The 20112-nt window shown below is 31.3% G+C and overlaps 4 protein-coding genes across 7 annotated transcripts in view; 2 read left to right on the top strand and 2 right to left on the bottom strand.

The window, feature by feature from the left end:
- The window catches only part of Ufd4 (Ubiquitin fusion-degradation 4-like), a 57599-nt gene extending 49366 nt beyond the window's left edge, over positions 1-8233 (bottom strand). For all 4 annotated transcript variants that reach the window (XM_074174413.1, XM_074174415.1, XM_074174414.1 and 1 more), the window contains exons 1-2: positions 8056-8233; positions 7699-7761 (exon numbers count right to left, since the gene is read on the bottom strand). The gene's annotated coding sequence lies outside the window, so the exon portion shown is untranslated. The remainder of the gene's footprint in view (positions 1-7698; positions 7762-8055) is intronic.
- A 1847-nt stretch (positions 8234-10080) lies between these two features.
- LOC111515831 (uncharacterized) lies at positions 10081-10488 on the top strand. The gene has a single exon (XM_023172030.2). The coding sequence runs from the start codon at positions 10081-10083 to the stop codon at positions 10486-10488; it is 408 nt and encodes a 135-aa protein (XP_023027798.2).
- Positions 10489-11553: 1065 nt separating this feature from the next.
- LOC111515832 (transforming growth factor beta regulator 1) lies at positions 11554-15594 on the bottom strand. The gene is made up of 4 exons (XM_023172032.2): positions 15239-15594; positions 14944-15172; positions 13773-14061; positions 11554-12250 (listed from the first exon to the last, which is right to left on the bottom strand). The coding sequence occupies exons 1-4, from the start codon at positions 15341-15343 to the stop codon at positions 11860-11862; spliced, it is 1014 nt and encodes a 337-aa protein (XP_023027800.1). The 5' UTR covers positions 15344-15594; the 3' UTR covers positions 11554-11859.
- A 1140-nt stretch (positions 15595-16734) lies between these two features.
- Trs23 (trafficking protein particle complex subunit 4-like protein Trs23) lies at positions 16735-18867 on the top strand. The gene is made up of 2 exons (XM_023172033.2): positions 16735-16956; positions 17996-18867. The coding sequence occupies exons 1-2, from the start codon at positions 16782-16784 to the stop codon at positions 18472-18474; spliced, it is 654 nt and encodes a 217-aa protein (XP_023027801.1). The 5' UTR covers positions 16735-16781; the 3' UTR covers positions 18475-18867.
- Positions 18868-20112: the final 1245 nt, after the last annotated feature.

Below are 20112 nucleotides of genomic sequence, written 5' to 3'. Positions count from 1 at the left end.
ACTGTTGATAAACTACTGTCTCTAATAGCTTTTCTTCAAATGGCAAAGAATTGATTGGTCTAAACTCACCACTTTTACTAGTATTTGCAATCTTTTCGAAAGGTGTAACAGTGCTGGTTTTTAATTCCTCAGGAAATGTGCCATTTTCCAATGATACATTCACAAAGTGGCACCACACATGACCAATAACATCAAAGCTATTTTTCACAACTTTACTGTTTAGTTCATAAATTTGACTTCCTTTATTTTCTAGCTTTTTCTTAATTATACCCAACTCGTGTATAGATACTAATTTAAAATGACTGATTTTTTTTTTCACTCCACTGTATATTACAAGAAAACTCAATATCTTCAATACTAGACACCATATCAGCAATACTATTGACAAAGAACTCATTAAAATGCCCAGAAATCTCTCGTTTTTTCTCATGAACTATATAAAATCTCATTCCTGATTTTCTTTTTTCTGTTTTGTAATATATTTGTTATGTATATCCTCATGTTGAAACCATTCTGGATTCATTGGAAAATGCGATTCTTTTTTTTTTCTTTCGCCATATCATCATTTTTGTTATTTATTTATATATTTTCAAAATAATGCATGTATATTAGAATGTCCTAAAGAAATCAATAAATATTATTATTTTTGGATTACGATAACCCCTTTGCCGGCCAGTGTCGTAACTATAATTAGTTTTGATTAGGATAGCAAATGGAACATGACATCTTTGTAATTTCTTTTCATATTTTATTTAGTATTATAGGTAGTAGTACAGTTCACTGAAATAATATATAACTAGTTTTTACCCACGGCTCCGCTCGCATTTATGCCATTAAATAAGTGTCAGTACAATAGAAATTATTCAATATGAGAACTATATTTTGAAGCTTGGCTGGGATTATCAATTGGATTGGATTGGATAGGATTGGATACTGTTTAAAAAAAAAAAATCTGTTTTTCCGTTAACCAGCTGTCGCACCCCTACGAACGACAACCCTCAGAAGTCGAAACTTGTGCGAGCTAAGGATTAACGAGGTCTTACCTTTTAACGTGTGATTCCTAACACGGGTTGGACGATAGCAAGTGAAGTTCGATCGTTCAGACTAGGGCTTGAACCACCGACCAACACGGCAGTCAATTCGAGTGAGTGAACAAATCACCCACGCCGAACCGCTTGGCTACCGACTGTCGTGATAGTCTAATCAACAAGTTCAAAAACAGCTCATTCGATCCGGAATCACTTCTAGAAAAATGCTTTTGAAGGATTTTGGTGCAAGTGAAAAAATTGCAATTGTTATTAACAAAATTAGATAAAAAAAATGGTATTCAGTTTTTCGTTAATAACTCAAGAAATAATAATATTTAAGCAATTTTGAAAAAAAACTCGTTAAGTAGGAGGAAATTTCCGATAAAAAAGTCCCAACTCCCGAAACTCTATCTCCATTATTTATAATTTTAATTTGACATGAAAATAGGGTTCCGCGCGGCTGTTACGGGATGCGCACGCTGCCGTTAAAGAGAATTTATCAAAATAAATATTTTTTTTATAACATAAAATGTCATTTAAAAAATTTGAAAAAACTGGTATCTTCTTAACACTTGAATGAATCGAGTCCCGTAGAAAAAAAAAATTTATCACCATTTTTCAAAAAGTAATTCAATTTTTAACTAACAAATTTTTTCCCAATATCCGTTGGCATAAATAATGGGATGAAAATTCATAAAAAATTATTAATTGTTAATTATGATCTTTTATAACTATTGCAAAATGAAATATCTAAAAATTGTTAATAATTTTTTTTTCCAATTGATATTTAGCTATGTCTGTTTTCACATTAAACAATGGCAGTTATTAACATAGGATATGAATTTTTTACGTAATTTGTTTATTAAAATGTTTTAAACAAATAGATAAATTCAATATTTTTGAATTTTTTTTGTGCTATTTTGCTGTCTAGAGATAAATATGATTAAAATTTTTTTTCTAAATTTTCATTTTGAATTGTTTAAAATCGATTTTTTTATATTTCGATTGTTTAAATAATTAGTTAAGAAATAATTTTGCTTTTAAAAATCATAATTTATACTTTTAAATAGTTTGGCAAAAAATTTTTTTTTTAAATTTATTATTTAATTGTTTATTGGTTTAACAATTTGTTATAAACAAATATTGACCAACGTTATATTTTTTTTTGAAGCAGAAAAAAATTATAAAAACAGCTACATATAAAAAAGTGCCATAATAAGTTTTTTTTATTTATTATAATACCTTCTAATATCACTAATATCATATATAATATCATATATAGAGAGTTTCGGGAGTCGGGACTTTTTTATCGGAAATTTCCTCCTCTTCAACGAGTTTTTTTCAAAATTGCTTAAATATTAATATTTTTTGAGTTAATAACGAAAAACTAAATACCATTTTTTTAAATCTTATTTTGTTAATATCAATTGCAATTTTTTACCTGCACCGAAATCCTTCAAAAACATTTTTCTAGAGGTGATTCCGAATCGAATGAGCTGTCGCTCATATTTTTAGGACCTTTATCTCTATTTTTCATGTTTTTGAACTTGTTGATTAGACCATGACTTGAATAATACAGTGCGACGGTATTACGGTATTAAGGCTTGGAACTTCATTACTGGAATGCTAGATGACGTTAAAGTAGCTAGATTTAGTAGGTAGATTTTTTTGACAATCAATTTTTTTATCTTATATAAAAAGTATTTTTTTATTTAATAAAAGTATCCTATGTTACTTCTAATTCTTCCAAGAACATGTGTACAAAATTTCGTGATGATCGGTTGAGTAGTTTTCGCGTGAAACCGTAACAAACAAACTTACATTCGCATTTATAATATTAGTAGGGATAGTAGGTATAGGGATGATACACTGTTGATACTTGTGTTGCACTGTTTGGAACCTTTGGTGTAGTAATGAATATTACCCAACACCAAACCGTTACTTTAACACCTCGTCACGTGTTTCGATCACCAAGTGATCTTCTTCAAGACGAAGTTTGATCTTCCTCTTGAAGATCGTGATGGCGAGCTCGCCATCACGTTTGGCGCTTGCTGTACCATATATTTTAATTCAACACATATTTCATATATTCAGCACACTTAATTTCGATTATATGCACCATTTTAATTTGTTTCATTTCTAAAGGTGAACTTCTGAATAATATTTTTCCTGATGAATTTCACTAGTTCGGACTTCCATTGTCTACTATATAAAATGATTTGAAATCCCTGAACAGAGAGGAACATTGGTTCAGGAGAAAATTTAAGGAAGCCGCATACATGTTGTCCAACAACGTATTCAGCCAGGCCAGCGTAGATATACGAAACATATGGAAACCCATCATCAAACGAAAAATGACCAACTCCCGCCAAAACGGTCATCCCTCACGGAATCAGTGAAGCGGAAAATGGAAAGTATTTCAACGACCTATAAAATAGTCATCTCTCGGAGGAATCAGTCCAGTCATCACCCGAAGACGATTGTAGATACCAACAATCGAAACGTCGTGAACTAACGTGACTTGGAATCTCGACACTTTATTTTTATTATTTGCTTTTTGCATTCTTTTAATTTTTATTTATTCAATTATTATATTTTTACTTGTAGGTTATTTCACTATCATTTCATTTCAGGTTTATTGTTGCTTAATATAATTGTTATTTTCAACTATTCTTTTTTAATTATTCTTTTTTACTTGTTTCAGGGATTTCAAATCATTTTATATAGTAGACAATGGAAGTCCGAACTAGTGAAATTCATCACGAAACATTGTCAATCACCTTCAAACAAATATTTTTCCTGTAATAAGTAATGTTTCAGTTTTTATGATAATAAACCATTCAAATTTCTTCTACAAGGAGTATACCTGTTAAATCTGAATGATGAAATCAACAGGAAGGTACTCGACAGAGATTGAAATAATATTGTTAATACTGAAGAGGTTTTGCATTCTGTTGTGTTTACAAAGGCCAGCCAAAAGCTAATTCACTATCTCTCGAAATACTGTACTATGGTCATATATATTACTAATGGATGTTAATTAATCTGGGAGATAAGTTGGGAACATGTTGTTTTTACAATTTGAATATAAACATCAACATATTAAAGATGATTCTGTGACTCAGTGACATCAACATTAAAAATATTCAATATTTTTTTCAATAGAGGTGCATCTATAACGATTCGCTATTGTCGTCTTCGCTTTTTTATAGTTTCTGAAATATATCTCTACTCAGAAAAAACAGAATTGTACTGCAATCAAAATGTACTGATTTATATACAGACCACTTTTTAAATGATCCCACAATATTCTAACTTTGACCTAACGTAAGAAAAATATAGGTAGTCTTCAAAGCAACAATGTTAAAACAAAGTTCTGCAATTTCTGAAATTTGTATACATTTTAATTTTACCTTCAGATACATTAAGTGATAAATTATCAGCCAAGCACCAACCATGTGCCACATTCAGGTTATTTCAAAGTTGCTCACAATCGGTTAAGTGTGATATTCGTAAATAAAGTTTTAAATCATCTGCATATAGAAATGTTATAGCATCTAAATTCTAAATCAACAACTGAATCAGTCACAACAATAAAGTGAAAGCTACAAATTGGAGCCTTCAGGGATTATAATTCATAATAACGAGCTATTTTCTTTATCATAATTTATCTTGCTCTTTGGCAACTGAAAAAAATTGTATTTATTTAAATTTTCATTGTTAATTTGATAAACAATTTGTTATAAACACATCTTATATACTGTACACAATGTAAAAAACAACCATGTATTATTCCTTGAGAAAAAAAAAATTATCTATATTTTATTTTGAATTTTAAAAATTCTGTTCTCCTTTATTCCATCATTCTCAACTGGTTTTTTATATTTTAATTTATTATAAACTAATTGAGATAAGATGAAAAAACTTGGGACCTATTCATTCTCTATTAATTAGAGAACAAATTTAGCTCAAAATTCAAACTCTAAGTCAACTATTTACAGCATTTGTTCATAAAAAAAAATTCAGGATTTTATTCATTTTTATGTTTGAATATCTTTGATACAATAATAAATATGACTATATTACTCATATATATTTTTGTCGGACGTACATTTATCAATTATTTCAGCTTATTTAACAATTATAGCACTTGCAATGTTTCTGTTTAAGTAGAAAAAAATCGTTAATTAACTAATGCATAATTAACTGGAAAATCATGTTAAAAATGTTTTGACGGCGGATTATTGTTCATTCAATTATCCAGCAGATGCCTGAATTTTTTTTCAATTCCTAACTATGATATTTAATTAGTTGAAATGATATTTATTAATTAACAGTCCAAAGTTGGCATGCCTTGGCATGTCATTGTAAATACCGATCCTACAGTCCCGGTTATCGATCTCTTGAATCTTTCAGAATCCTTAATGACCTCTTCATAAGTAATTCTCAAACCGGTGTGCATAAAATGGTGTATATAACTATTTCACGGCTGCTATAAAATTTCCTTAATGAGGAACAAAATTTGCATTTAAAATTCACAGAAACTGTTATTTAGATCGAATCAGTGAATAATGATTTTGTGAAATAAAAAAAAAGTATTGTCTGTAGAACAATATATCAAATTTCGCAATGTAGCAGGTACACGTAACAGATACCAGAATAAAATGCTTGTTCAGATTTCAGGACATACTCGTAACTGAACACTAATGTACCTAGGAAGATAAAAAAATAATAACAGATGAGTCAGTGAATAACATTAAAAAATATTGGAACAATTCAAGTAAAGAGGTCTGATAACAACTATCTTGGTGACTAATTATTATCAACAACCAAATGAGACATCTTCATATCTGATTAGATGAGAAGGTCATACTTCATACCAAACGGAGAAAAAAATGTTTTGTTTTCCAAGGATCACACTTAACAACATAGAAAAAGTTCAATCTGTTCTCCAATCTGAAACACTTTTGGTCATACATTAATGAAAGAAAACAATGATATAGTTGTTTCAAATAACACAACCGTCAACAACGTCTACCCCCGCCCATCGTCCCCGTCGTCTTACAGTAGACGCGACGCGTAATGGCTTACTGCGTTGCGTCAAGTTAATCTTATCTTGATAACTTTTAAATAATTTGTCCAAATTACTTAGTGTAAAAGACAAGTTTATGTATATTAAAACGATAACTGTATAAATTTATAAGAATTTGACAGATATTCTAAAATGTGCATTATAAAAAGTATCCAATTCAATTTTATTTATGGCTCAGTATTTTGCATATAGTGGCTACCACATAAGAGGTAGATAATATATGCTATCGCGGACTTTTGTTTAGAACTATTCAAGATGAACAACCTTACGTTACATTATCTGCATGTAACTCCAATTGCATAGGTAGCGCACGCCCAGATAGATAAAAGACAGATACATTTTGAGGAATTTGGTAGCCTGTTATGAACAGAGATGATATTCAGGAGGAGTAAGCGGACTTGAAGAACTTAGAAGAAGTCGAATATAAGTACTTTGTTGTTGCCTTGTTGCACAAATTATTCTAATGATGCAAGATATTACATAAAAAATCTAGTAATTTCCAGAGAAATGGGTTTTAGGAACCTTTCTGATATTCATTGAGCTATGACAATCATTCTACGAATTTGGTAACGCAAATTCCAATATTTGAGTTTTATTAAGAATTTTATTAGGGTGGCTGTGCCAACTTTATATCAAGTTAGCAGAGCTACCCTTGAGGCCATGACTTTGAATTTGAGCATAACTTTCAATTCTAAATAAATTTCCTGACTTTTTTTTCCGGCAGTATTTAAATTTTAATCGTGCAATTAACAAAAAATCCCATTTAATAAATCATAATGTTTAATGAAAATGCAAAAAATATTGAAAGGGTTTGTTTTCATGTCTTAAAGTTACTTGTTTGCATGATCTACACATCTTTAAATAGAGTTAATTTTTGAAATTGATTGCTACCTTCCTTTCTTTGGAAGATTCCCACATTTTTTTTGTATCAAGATGAAGTAGAAAGCCAAAACCTTTCTTTAGCAAAAAAATATAGACTTCTTTCTAATTTGTTTAAAATTAATGTTCTAATTTTGATTTTTTCATATTCTATTTGTTTTTCTGAATAGCATGTAATGCTCTGAATAATCTGAATAACACTTTGGTTTTATTTAAATAACGAGATAAGGGTGAATTTATGCACCAATTTTAACTCAGATGTTGTAAGTTTTGAGTCGTGAAATTCATGACTAAGTATACATATGCTGGTACATGAATGCTGCCAGAGAAAATAATGATCCAACTGATTATATGACTTGCAACTTACGACTTAAGAATGGTGCATGCAAAATGTATAAGAAACTTTGACTCATCTTTCGGAAAAAACTCAATTTCATCTGTCTTCAATATTGTATTTGAAGGTAGAAATGCCTCCCCCTGTATATATAAAGTTTTCAAGTAAATTAGTATCATTAGTAAATAGTATCATGAGATTGTTCATCATATCAATATTATCAAAAGGCAAGTGCAAAATGAAAAAGCTAACAATGCTTTTGAATTTCAGCTGGTAAGGTAGAATCACATGCATGCGAAAATTAGAACAGATCGGGTACACTTAAGGTCAAATAATAAACAATAGGAACTAGCGCAAATACTCACGTTTGATTGTGGCTAATGTAGAGCACACAATGGCAGTCCTTGTGGCAATCTAGCCCGAATGTCCTAAAAACGTATACAATGTTTAAAAAATTTCAACATTTTCATCTTTTGCAATCCTGTCAATTCAATCGATAGTTAACGGTGTATTGTGAGACCACCCACTCGCGATTGGTACAATTAAGAGTCGATGACTAGGAAATATGGAATTGACTCTTTAGGATTGCGTAGAAAAAAATATAATATTCACCGATATTGACATTCACACTGACAAAGAATTTGAACGATTTTTTTTACAAAAATTAACTAGCAAATTCTGTGGCAGATTTTGACATCGCCAATCATTCCGATAAGATTTACCTTCGCGATATCCTTTCACATATCCATTATTGAAGAATTCTAACTGAATATCACTGTTTTTACAAAATAGTAGATTCTTATAGTAGTATTAAGTAAATTACGTATATCAATTCTCTTTGCTTGCACATACACTGATCACTGCAGAATGTCAATTTCATTTCTTTATAACATGGTCGCAGAATTCACGGAATTCAGAAATTATGAGCTCTCCACTTTAGCACAAATCGATCGCTAAGAAAAGAAGTTCACAATGGCGCCTACAAAAAGTGTATATTTCATACAACGAATCGGTATAGTTAGTTAAGCTCACTGTACAAGCTGAAATAGAGATTATGATTGTTATTTCTTTCAAAGACTCAGTTAATCCGAATTATGGTGACCGACAATTGTACATTTGAAAATGATAACTACTGGTGTAAACGTTGAAACATTCACAAAGAACAAATGTTAAAACCTTCATATATATGTATTTATTTATTTATTCTTTTTGAAAAATACGGCCTAATTTTGTTTTTGAGGATTTTCAACATTCGTTCGTTGTGAATGTTTCAACACTTACACCAGTAGTTAGTTAGCCCAAATGTACAATTGCCCGTCACCACAATTGTTCGTTTCGTTGGTCAGACTAAACAAGCTATCAACACTAGTTTCGAATAGCACACGATGTACATTCAATTTCATTAGTTGACTTAAAATGCCAATTTCTCATTTATGAATGACAAAATTGAATCTGATGGAGGGTATATTAGCTTTTAAAAAAACGCTTGTCGATTTTAATGTAACTGATAACATATACTCAAAAACTGTTTTCATAAAATGTCGACATTGATGAACTCAAATCAAATAAAATACATAGTTGGATAAATGATACTCAAATTTGTAAGACATTCTAGTAGTACAGAAATCCATCGATTTCAAATCTCGGAAAACTTTAAAGGCTCGCGCAAACCGGAGCGGCCGCGAACGCGGTGGCGATGGATCTAATTACTTTTGTTATTTGCAAAAGTTTTCTTTCGTTTTACTAGCTATCGTAGATTATGATTACAAATTTATCTGTTTGGATGTTGGAAGATATGGCAGAAATAGCGACGGTGGATTGTTCGAACAATCTATTATGGGGCAAAGACTTGATAACAAAACCTTTAATGTCCCAAAAGATAAACCTTTGCCATTTCAAGATGAGTGTTCGAAATTTGTTTCACATTGTGATGCATAAGTTTTTCAATTATAGTGTATATTTAAATACGAATTTTGCGTTGTGAATATTTGTATGAACGCATGTTATGTAATGTATGACGTATGCATGACTTGTCGAGATTACTAAACGTACTTTTCATTGAGAAATTATTATTATCATCAATTGGTTATCTCAATATTCGTTCGGCTGAAACAAAATTAAAATTCATTTTGAAAGGTTTTTTGTTTCATTGACAGAATTTACTTTACGCTATACAACATTTTTAGCAACTATGTTTTTATTGTGATAGAGATCACAATGACGTTTGCTGAAAATTATTTCATATCCCTATTTCACATAATATTATGGAAATGGCAAATAACAAAAAAAATCACATTTTTCCAATTGTCTTTGAAATGTAAGCTCCTGCGACCATTACCTCAAATTTTTCCAAACGAGGTAAATAGGCTATCTATCACAATCCACCTACTTTTCATTGAGTAGATCTGATGTACATCGATTGGTTTCATCGATGGATATACGAACCCGGTATAAACATCTCTATGGAGTAACCGAAAACCAATGAATTTAGAACGCTTAGATGTCAATGGATGTACCAACAGTTGATTTCAAAAACTTGGTGTGTGGCACCAGTGGAACTAATTACATTAAACATTATAAATACCACAAATATATAATCCATAAAACAATAACTATTTTAGTAAATTGATGAGCTCATTGATGAATTCAAGAACACGCCTATTTCGAATAAAAGTGTTTTGTGAATGACTTATCTGACATTGGCAATATTTTTGTTTAGCTTTTTTTTTTAACATCTCTTATTCAAAATGTCTACGAGTGCTAGTTCCAAGTGTTATGATAATGAAAAGAAAACAAAAAGCAAAGAGCAACATCTAAAAGAAGCAGTAAATTTGAAAAATATTGATGACGTTTTAGAAAAGGTCGAAGCTATTGATAACAAATGCTCTTTTACAGCATGTAAAAACCGTACGAAATTTTTTGCTATAGACTGTAAATTTTGCAAGGGAAGGTTTTGTACAACTCACGGTTTACCGGAGATCCACGGTTGTGGCGAAGCAATTAGAAGGGAAGAGAGGAAAAAGTTTGAACACCCAGGTCCCCAAATGTCACAGCAAAAACATTCAGAGAATCAAGCTAAACTGGCAATGAAATTGAGGCAAATTCAACTGGAAAGAAAACCTAAAGGTAGTAAAAGTAAAGAAAAAAAGAAATAATTGATGTATAAAGGTAGATATTAAATAACATGAATGTGATATATAGCATTGATTAAAAGGCTATGATGATGCAATGTAGTGAATTTTATTTACAAAATTTATTTAACTAATAGCAGGTTTATGCAAAATATCTAATAACTAAGGGAGAATTTATGCATACTAAATTAACAAGTAACAATAAAAAGTGATTATTATCAATTATAAGTTGAACTTTACATTGGACATTGTCATACACTCCAATGCTTGTACGAACCCAAACGGCTGCTCATGCCCTAACATTAAAAAAAATATTTTTTAAAATATTTTGGAGTGATGTTGAACCAATACAACGCCGAGCACTTTTTAAATTTTTTAAACACATCATTCGCAGAAATTTTCAACTACAAAATTGTAAAAGTATTGGATTATGAAGTGAATACTATGACAGTCAACTATTCTGTATTGTCTGAAGAACAAACATTCTTATTGACAAAGCGTATCTCAGTTTGAGGAGTGCCAGAAGATGACAGTACTACCAACTGTCGAAAGCGCTCGCAGATAATTAATAGAATATATAAAGCTTCAAATGCTTTTTGTAGAATTTAATATTGAAATATATATATATATATATATATATATATATATATATATATATATATATATATATATATATATATATTATGTTAATAGTTGGAAAAATAGGCACATAACAAAAAAGACAAACCGAAGTTATTTAAAACGAGACATATAAACAAAAAACCCCCCCAGAAGGCAATATAGCACAGGTGAGATTCAGTTAGTGAGTGATGAACCATCTTTGCGCCCGACTATCTGAGTTCATTGGATATGACATGAACTGCGTAACATCCAGAAACTAGTTTGCTTTTGAGAACCTCAATATGATTATTGAAGTTCAGGCTGCTAACAATGTGTAATTCCAGGTATTTTGCATGATGTTTGTATGCAGTAACTTATCAGAGTGAACTAAAATTTTGCCCTTCACTGTATACAGTTCTGCATTACAATTTTAAATATTTTTTTCAAATTGTGGAAGGTGAAAACTTTAAAAGATCAATAAAAACCTGATTTCTTCCTAGTTATTTAAACTTTTATTCAATACATGAATTACAACAAAATTATATTTTTTTGCAGAACATAAATCCTATTTGCAGGGATTATTATGAACTCTTCACAGATTTTTGTCATTTGATCAATATATGATGCACCATTCTATATTTTTAGATTGTGATAAATAGAAGTAATGTTACAGGGAACCTATAGGCATGACACCAAAGGCGAATTTTTGTTAATAGATAGAATTGTTATAACTGAAATCATGACTTGATTCTAATACACTTGTGCACACCAACATTACATTTCTTCAAATCTTATTCAGTACAGTACGATATCATCTTTCGAATCAACAATATCATCAGGTTTCTGTAAAATGTCAGGCGCCATTTTATATTTACAAAAATTAATACTGCGTTGCAGGTACTCGTAACTGAGACCTGCATCATTGTCTTCTGAATGCATTTCATGGTTTTTGGAAACCTCGAATTTTATCCATTTATAATTGGTACATTTCCTAGAACCCGGGGAACTTTGTATGAGATGTAATACAGTGGGATGAGTCAGTCCAAAAAATTCATTTCCTCTGGGTCTCGTACTGACAACGTTGAGGGACAGAGAATCATTGATACCCTGTAGTAGTAAAGAATGACAAACATCTGGTGTATCTCCAATGATTGGTGTAGAATTATCATCAGAAGCAATTTCAAACCTGAAAAATAAAAATAGATGCAAATATTTGAAGATATAAAAAATTTACATGGACTTTTGTAGTATTTTTCTTGCTCAATGTAGGCTTTCACGGATGACGTCAATGTTTTGGTTGGTTTCCGGGCTTTGCCGTTGTCTTCTTTGGTTACAGTCTCCAAACGTTTCAACTACAACTGCGGCAGTCATCTTCAGTACTCTTCTTGACGTATCAACTGATATGTCAAGAAGAGTACTTCGACCACACTACTGAAGATGAATGCCGCAGTTGCAGTTGAAACAAGACCACAGCAAAAACCTGGATACGAACCAAAACATATTTCTTGCACTTCTTTAATGGTGAATTAATAATATATAATTATATTCTTCCAAAGTATTTAAAAATCAACGTGTGAGTATGGTTTTTTACCTAAAACAACAGTTTTATATTCTGAGTGATATACTAAAGCCCTCTTTACAGTCTTTACAGTTGCGTGCATGCACTTTGAGCTTTCTTTGCTGCTGCTCTAATCATGCAATTTTAATTGCAATGGCAGAAAATGGGCCCGACCTGAATTCATTGCCACAATTCTTCTTCAGTTGCAATCCTAGTGATTAAAAAGGCCACTTTTAGTTATGGCAATCTCATTCAATGCTACTTATTTATTATATTTATTTGTTTATTCATTTTACTCTAGGTACGTGTTAAGTCATAATAATATTTATTCAGTTGGATCATCTATAGATGACATTGAGTATGTCAAAACGTGTACAAATACAAATTTAAAAATACAAACTCCGTGCACTTAGAGGCACAATATACAATTTACATATATAATAAGACAAAACCTAAAATAATCTGCTATTTATGCAACAGCATCATTATTAAAATGTTGGACATGTACATACTATATAATAGTCAAAACCAAAAATAATCTGTTACTTGTGTAACAACATTGTATTAAAATCTTCCTAAAATATTACACATGTACAGGATCATAAGTTATCATCGATATATTCTTTGAGAGAATAATAGGATTTATCCAGGAGCAACTCTTTGATTTGATAGTTATACTGTTTTAGAGCCAGATTTTTTATTGTACTTGAAAGTTTATTGTACAATTTAATGGCCATAAACCTGGGGCATGATTCAGATACAACTAATCTGTGTGTTGGCACTTCCAACTGTAGGGATTTTCTTGTATTACAATTATTATTACCATAAAGAGTAGGAAAACTGGTTATGTGCGATTTTACATATTTCAATATCTCATTGATGTATATACTTGTAACAGTCAATATTCTGAGATTTTGGAAGATGAGTTTGCAACTTGTATTTCTTGTAACCCCTGCTATATACCTTATGGTTCTTTTTTGAATTTGAGTATTCTAGAACAATCACTACATGCTCCCCAAGCTATAATACCATAGGAAATGTCAAATCAATAAAACCAGTAATCGTTATAATGAAAACTACCACTAGACTAGAATGTGCAAAATCATTATTTTGTTATCTACATTTCACTTTTCAACCCTATCATCCTTACCTGGGAATGTCATCTGCATCGGAGATTGTACAAGTATAGATACATTTCTGGGTAGGGTCCTTTAAACTACCGTAAATCCGAGTCGATACATATCCTACAGGATAAATAACATGCTCAGAGTGAAATTCCACTCTATCAGATACAACTTCACCAAGAGAATGAATTTTCAACCGTCCTAATTCAATGGGAAATATCGGTTTCCCCGTTAGATCTATGGGTACTGGACGCACAAACTTCTTTCTATTTTTCGAGGAACTTTTTCTCGATTTCAGAACTGATGTTTTCCTTTCTGGAACAAATGTTAAATTTTAGGAAAATATTGTTTTTTAATTTCATATATTTCAATAATTGTTTTTACTTTCATTGGTGCCAATTAAATGGTCATTAGGTTGTTATGGGCAGGCAATGGTAATAATTCTCCTTATTATTATTACCTTGGGGGCATCAAGGTTTTTCTCAACCCCTTTGGCCATGCTTAGTAGTATAATCAAAACAACTTCAATGAAACAAATTCGCACAAGAAAAGTTTCCCGTTGAAGTTTTTATGATAGCAGTACTCAATTTCAATCATATATGTATATTCCATGTAAGTGTTGTCAATATCAATATCCATCACAAAAAAACTAGTAAATTCATCATTTGCAAGAACACACTTTGTATTGAATATTAATGATGGTATCATTTGGTTGTTAACGCACACCATTTGTCTCCTCTTAGCCTTATAGGACTGTATTTGTTGAAGACCAACACTGTATTCTATAAAATTCCAATTTCTCTTCTTGACGGACATATGTAACCAATAAACTACTTATACTAACAGTATCCGCTTCAATGGCTTGCCATAGCTTAAGTATTTTTGACAACTAATCATATAATTGGGCGCTCTAGGTTACTTTTGAAGATACCCCCATTCAATTCACTGCTGCTAATATAAACTCATAACATGGCACCTTTTCACAATCTCCTGCTTTGATTTTTGACAGTTGACTTTTAAGTGGTCGCTGAAAGCAGACTATAGCTCCAAGTTTTGCCTACAGATGTATGAATAGCAAGTTAAATTAAGTAAGCCAAATTAAATTTATCAAAAACTACCATGAGCCATTAAAAGGAATATCAACCAGTTTTCTACAGTTGAATCTAATTCAATTTTGTTGACAAATTATTCATTTACCATTGGATTCTAAATATTTCTTTCTACTCTTCCTGTTATCACTGTTACTACTGATAGCTGTTGGTGTACTGTTAGTGTGACGCGGTCCATCTTTGGCAGAATTTTGAACTTCTAGTCCAACTTGGGGTTCATATTCACATAATTTTCTTAACAAATATTTCCTTTCTTCTTTTCTCACTATTATATTTATCTGTACCTCTTCCAGTTCATCCACTAGGGCAGCATTTTCCTAGAATAAATATATTATACTCATTCTTAATCAAAACTAGAGTTAAAAATCATTGGTGGAACTTACATGCACATATTCTCTGATCATTTGCTTTAACAATGCCAATTTTTGTTTATACTTCCCCGCTAGCCTTTCCGAATTAGGTCTTGGATGATTATAGCTAAATGCCATACTTCAACTTATTTAGAAATGAATAGGCACTAGGATGATCTATATCCACATTGAAATTATCCAAAAGAAAAAAACCAACCTAATATAGAAGTAAGAAAAATGTTTATCCCGGTCTGTTTTAGGTATTCATGTTTATTTACTTTCCACTATTATTCTACTTTACTATCTTGCTGAGAAATCAGATAGTGTATTTCCAATTGAAACAAAATTAAATAACATAACATAACCAAAGATTATGACATATAATATAATGGAAACAAACATCACAAATTACAACCGATCAGTGTTGCCAATGATGAATATTCAAATTGAATTATCCACAATTTGCCTAGATCCAACATTTTCGAAAATTAGATGTTTTTAGATGAAAATGTATGTAAAAAGCAAGAAATGTGATGCGTCAAAAGTGAATCTCCTCGTCACAAAGAAGTGAATAAATGATAAAATAGCTGAAATTGCCTATTGATACATGCGAAACCAAATTATTTTAGAAGACTTCCAGATCTCGAGCACGATTAACGTTTCCCTATCCTTCAAACTATCTAGTGATGAAAAATACACTACAACTGCACTAGTACTCTACTGCCAAAATAATTTCGTATAAAATGAGCGAGCCATGCTATTGGCCCTAATTCAAAATAGCACATTATAGCCGTTGATTTGTAAGCTGTATTTTATATGAAGTTTCGATTAAATATAGACATGACACCGTCAGAAAAATGATATTCAATATAACATTCGTTAAACCATAGATATCATTATGTATTTACTTACTCTATATATCATAATTTATAAGCGTTAAACCAATAACTTTCAATATTTTCAATAAGTATTGAAAATATTCTGAAATAGAGGTTATCCTGAATCAAAGAAAGTCGCTATATAAACTCTCATCATTGAGAACTCACGTAGGTATGTGGCAGAACCATCAAGTGTAATGTAGAAAATACATATATCTCAACTTCAAAATGCTTTGAAACACATTTTTTTGGTCGTTATTAACATATTTATTCATAGCAATATCGAAAAGTGCTGAATGTAGATCATTAAATTCTGAGGATCCTACGAAATAATAAACACTTTCTTGAACAAGATTCTATATACACCTCTATGCTATTTACACCTTTATGCTGTAAATTCGACTGCTATCTGTAGTCACTGATTCTATCATTTGGCCACATTGTTCAAGACAGTGAAAACTGTGACAAGAGAAAAGAATTTTTTTATTTTAGTTGTTAAGGAGTCCTAGCCTGGCAGTTTTGTTATGCTATGCTTTGCTATATACACCCTTTATGCTGTAAATTCGACTGCTATCTGTAGGCACTGATTCTATCATTTGGCCACAATGGTTATGACAGTAACAATGGTAACAACTGTGACGACAGTAAATCTATTTTTTTATTTTAGTTGTTAAGGAGTCTAGTGTGGCAGTTTTGTTATGGTTATTTTTGGTATCTACATTGTATCCAAGTCTGGAGGGCTCATTTTCAATTATGATAACAATGTCCCGAAAATTGAAAAAGAAAAGAAATTTTCATATCCTCTGGATATAAAGTTGCGGGTGGAAAATAAAAAAATTGTTGTGGAGTTTGGAGAGAGGGATGGAATTCATGGTAAAGTTGAATTAAGGAATGAATACCTAATTTCTAAAATAAAAAAAAATTGCAATAGTTCACTGTCTTTTTTGACATCATTATTTTTTCCATGTCATTTGTAAAATATAGACAACTTCAAAGTATTTTTGATAATGCTAATGAAAACTGTAGGGAACTTTATGTGGTCATCCGCTAATGTTTCTCAAAATAAAAATCATATAAAAGACACATTTATAACAACTACTTATCTGGATTCGAATGATACAGATAACAAAGGTTTTCGCTTTCATACATCTATCTATCTATTAATTAGGTTTTTTCAAGTTAATATTATGACTTAGAAAACATATTGTGGTAGTGTTTTTTTGGATCTACCTGGGGCTTTTGACTTTATTGATTCTTCTATTCTAGTAACATTTGAGGTAAAGAATAAAATGGTTTAAATCTCATTCAACTGGTCGAACACAGGCACTCAAAATAAGACACCCAGATACTGGTTATATTAGTCAGAGGCTGAAGATATCAATCTAGAATTACCACAAGGCAGTGACTAGGTCCACTTTTATGTATAATTTATTTAAATGACTTTCAATAACTTGCAAAACACAAGGCAGTGACTAGGGCCCCTTTTATGTATAATTTATATAAATGACTTTTAATAACTTGCAAAACAGTGAAACTGGGAAAGAAAGGTGTTGGCTTTCCACTTCTCTCATTTTTTCCTCTCTACAGGAAGGAACTGTATTCATACTGTGTCGAAGAATACTTGTATAAACCCTGAAGGCTACCTTATAAATATTCTTTCCTTTTTACTGGCTGTTATATTATTTCATGTAATGTGTGATAGAATTATTATTATTTATTGTTTCAATTATGCTCTGTGAGCTATATATTCTCTATATAGGAATGTCAAATAATATTTTGAAGAACATACATATATCATTTCATAACTTTGCAAGATTTAGCAGATTTCTCATTGATATTGAACTTTGATCAAAGGCTCTATGATAATTTTCATAATGTCATTTTTCCAGAATTGACTCTTCATATTTTTCAGTGGGACATGTGCTGTATTCAATAAACGGCATTGGTGTGACTGGACAACAGATGGATGACGGTCAAGATGCCCTGGAATTTTTAAACAAAAAAGAAAATTATCCCGTAGTTATAAAATTTGGCAGGCCCAAAATGACAACAAACGAAAAAATTTTTCTGGCCAGCATGTTCTATCCTTTATTTGCTATAGCCAGTCAGCTGAGTCCGGAACCGAAATCGTCAGGAATAGAAGTGCTGGAAGCAGATACATTCCGGCTTAATTGTTTCCAAACTCTAACTGGGGTTAAAATTATGATAGTCTCCGATCCCAGCCAAACTGGAGTCGAAATTTTACTGAAACGTTTATATGAAATTTACGCTGATTATGCGTTGAAAAATCCTTTTTATTCGTTAGAAATGCCAATAAGATGTGAACTCTTTGATAATAATTTAAAAAGTCTTCTAGAACAAATTGAAAAAGTTGGAATAACTAATATATAGTTGAAATGATATTTACCAGAAAAGTGAACTGTATTGCCCATGTTTGACTTGTTTCAGCTTCTAAAAATGATCGAATCATTCATACGGGTTAGATTTCAATTTTCCTATTCAACCAGGACATATTTATCAAGTGGTGGTTGTTGGTATTTTGATAAAATAAGATGTATTCTCAAGTTGATATGGATTTCATTTGAATTATCAATCTCTGTTCATGAAACAAATATTTGTTTTTTTAAATTTTACTATAAGGAAGTTTTGTCTCAAAGAAAATCAATTCATTTGAATTTTCTTTTATTCTAAAAGAGCTCTTAATATGTTTATGTTTAAATGATTTCCTCGTTTGATTGTTAACATCATACCTGATTTGAGAAAAAATAAATAACCCAATCAGTACCTATACATATATTTATTGTGCTTTTACAAGATGTGAAAGTAAAGCATAAAAATTCATAATTTTGAAGGAGAACCTGGAATAAATCGACTGTATTTTTCAACAATGTTACTTTTGAGAACTGCTGTTTTTACCCCCCCCCCCCGCAAAAACATTTTTCCCCAATGAAACCCCTCTTTTTTGTTAGTCTCAAAATGCTCATGAGCCGCTGAACATCACAGAGATATAATAAACCCTGAGCATGGCGCTCATGTATTCAAAAAGTTTTCGTCTGTGATTCAAATACATTATTTATTCTGGCGTTGAAACGATGACGCCACATCAACTACTATGATTTGAAAAGTATTCATGATGATTCAGAACTGACGTGAGGTTCGATTTGAAACGGAATTTGACGTAACAGGTTTGTTCTGGTTCTCAGTTAGTACTGTTTCGAATCGTCCGAAATCAGTGAGACAGTTGTGGACCGAGTAGATTAACGTGACAAATTGTTCAGTATTCAGTTGGGTGACCTTTTTCTGTTAGGAACAGTCCGGGCAGAGAACCAGAACAAGCCTACCTCAGTTTCTGCTTTATTTTGACAAGAGTTATAGTTTATAAAGTGCTGCTCAAATACGTTGTAAGGATGTACAAAATGAAGCTGGGAATGGAATGCTGAAGTATGTCTGATCTTTTTATTTTATGAAAAATCAATAGTGCCGTAGATCGAGTGTTTTCGTTAAAATATTTTACCAAAGGTAGTGGTCCAAGTGATACACCATGGTTTTTCTTTCCATCTCGGATATCAATCACTATGTGTGCGTTCCATTATGCGTTCACAACGATCACGCTCACGACCGCAGTTTTTTCCGTTCCACTTGCTTGGGAGCGTATCTATCGTAAACTCAAGTAGAATGAATTATGGAGCGTTTTGAGCGTTCATGTAGACATTAAAAAAGAGAAGGTTGAAAAAATTAAGTAGAAGTTTTAATGATGTTACATAAACCTCAACAATAAGTTTCAATAATTGCAAGCTAACTTCATTTATATTAAAAAAGAAGTATAAATTATTGAACAAATTGAGTCTGAATGTAATCAAAATGTCTTGTACGGCAATTGAAGACTTGTAGATGCGTTGCAATAGTGCTCCAGAAACTAAGTAGTTCATCTAGTTCAGATGGAGAGTGGAATGCAACTTTACAAAATTATATTCGTGAACACCGAAATCTTAAGCCACGTGTAGTTGATTATCAGAATGTATTTTATCG

Source organism: Leptinotarsa decemlineata, unplaced genomic scaffold (genome assembly GCF_025532065.1).
Source record: "Leptinotarsa decemlineata unplaced genomic scaffold, Ldec_3_MD MMD2_tig00000576_RagTag_RagTag, whole genome shotgun sequence".
In the NCBI taxonomy this organism is placed as follows: Eukaryota; Metazoa; Arthropoda; class Insecta; order Coleoptera; family Chrysomelidae; genus Leptinotarsa; species Leptinotarsa decemlineata.
The sequence above is the reverse complement of the archived record's forward strand: the minus strand, read 5'-3'. Positions and strand labels throughout refer to the sequence as shown.

Coding starts and splice junctions, on each gene's coding strand:
- LOC111515831 (XM_023172030.2), top strand. CDS start 10,081: ATGTCTACGAGTGCTAGTTCCAAGTGTTATGATAATGAAAAGAAAACA.
- LOC111515832 (XM_023172032.2), bottom strand. CDS start 15,343: ATGGCATTTAGCTATAATCATCCAAGACCTAATTCGGAAAGGCTAGCG. Junction 14,062..14,943: donor GAAATATTTAGAATCCAATG/GTAAATGAATAA, acceptor CATTTGTTCCAG/AAAGGAAAACATCAGTTCTG. Junction 12,251..13,772: donor GATGCAGATGACATTCCCAG/GTAAGGATGATA, acceptor TTTATTTTTCAG/GTTTGAAATTGCTTCTGATG.
- Trs23 (XM_023172033.2), top strand. CDS start 16,782: ATGGTTATTTTTGGTATCTACATTGTATCCAAGTCTGGAGGGCTCATT. Junction 16,957..17,995: donor AGAGAGGGATGGAATTCATG/GTAAAGTTGAAT, acceptor CATATTTTTCAG/TGGGACATGTGCTGTATTCA.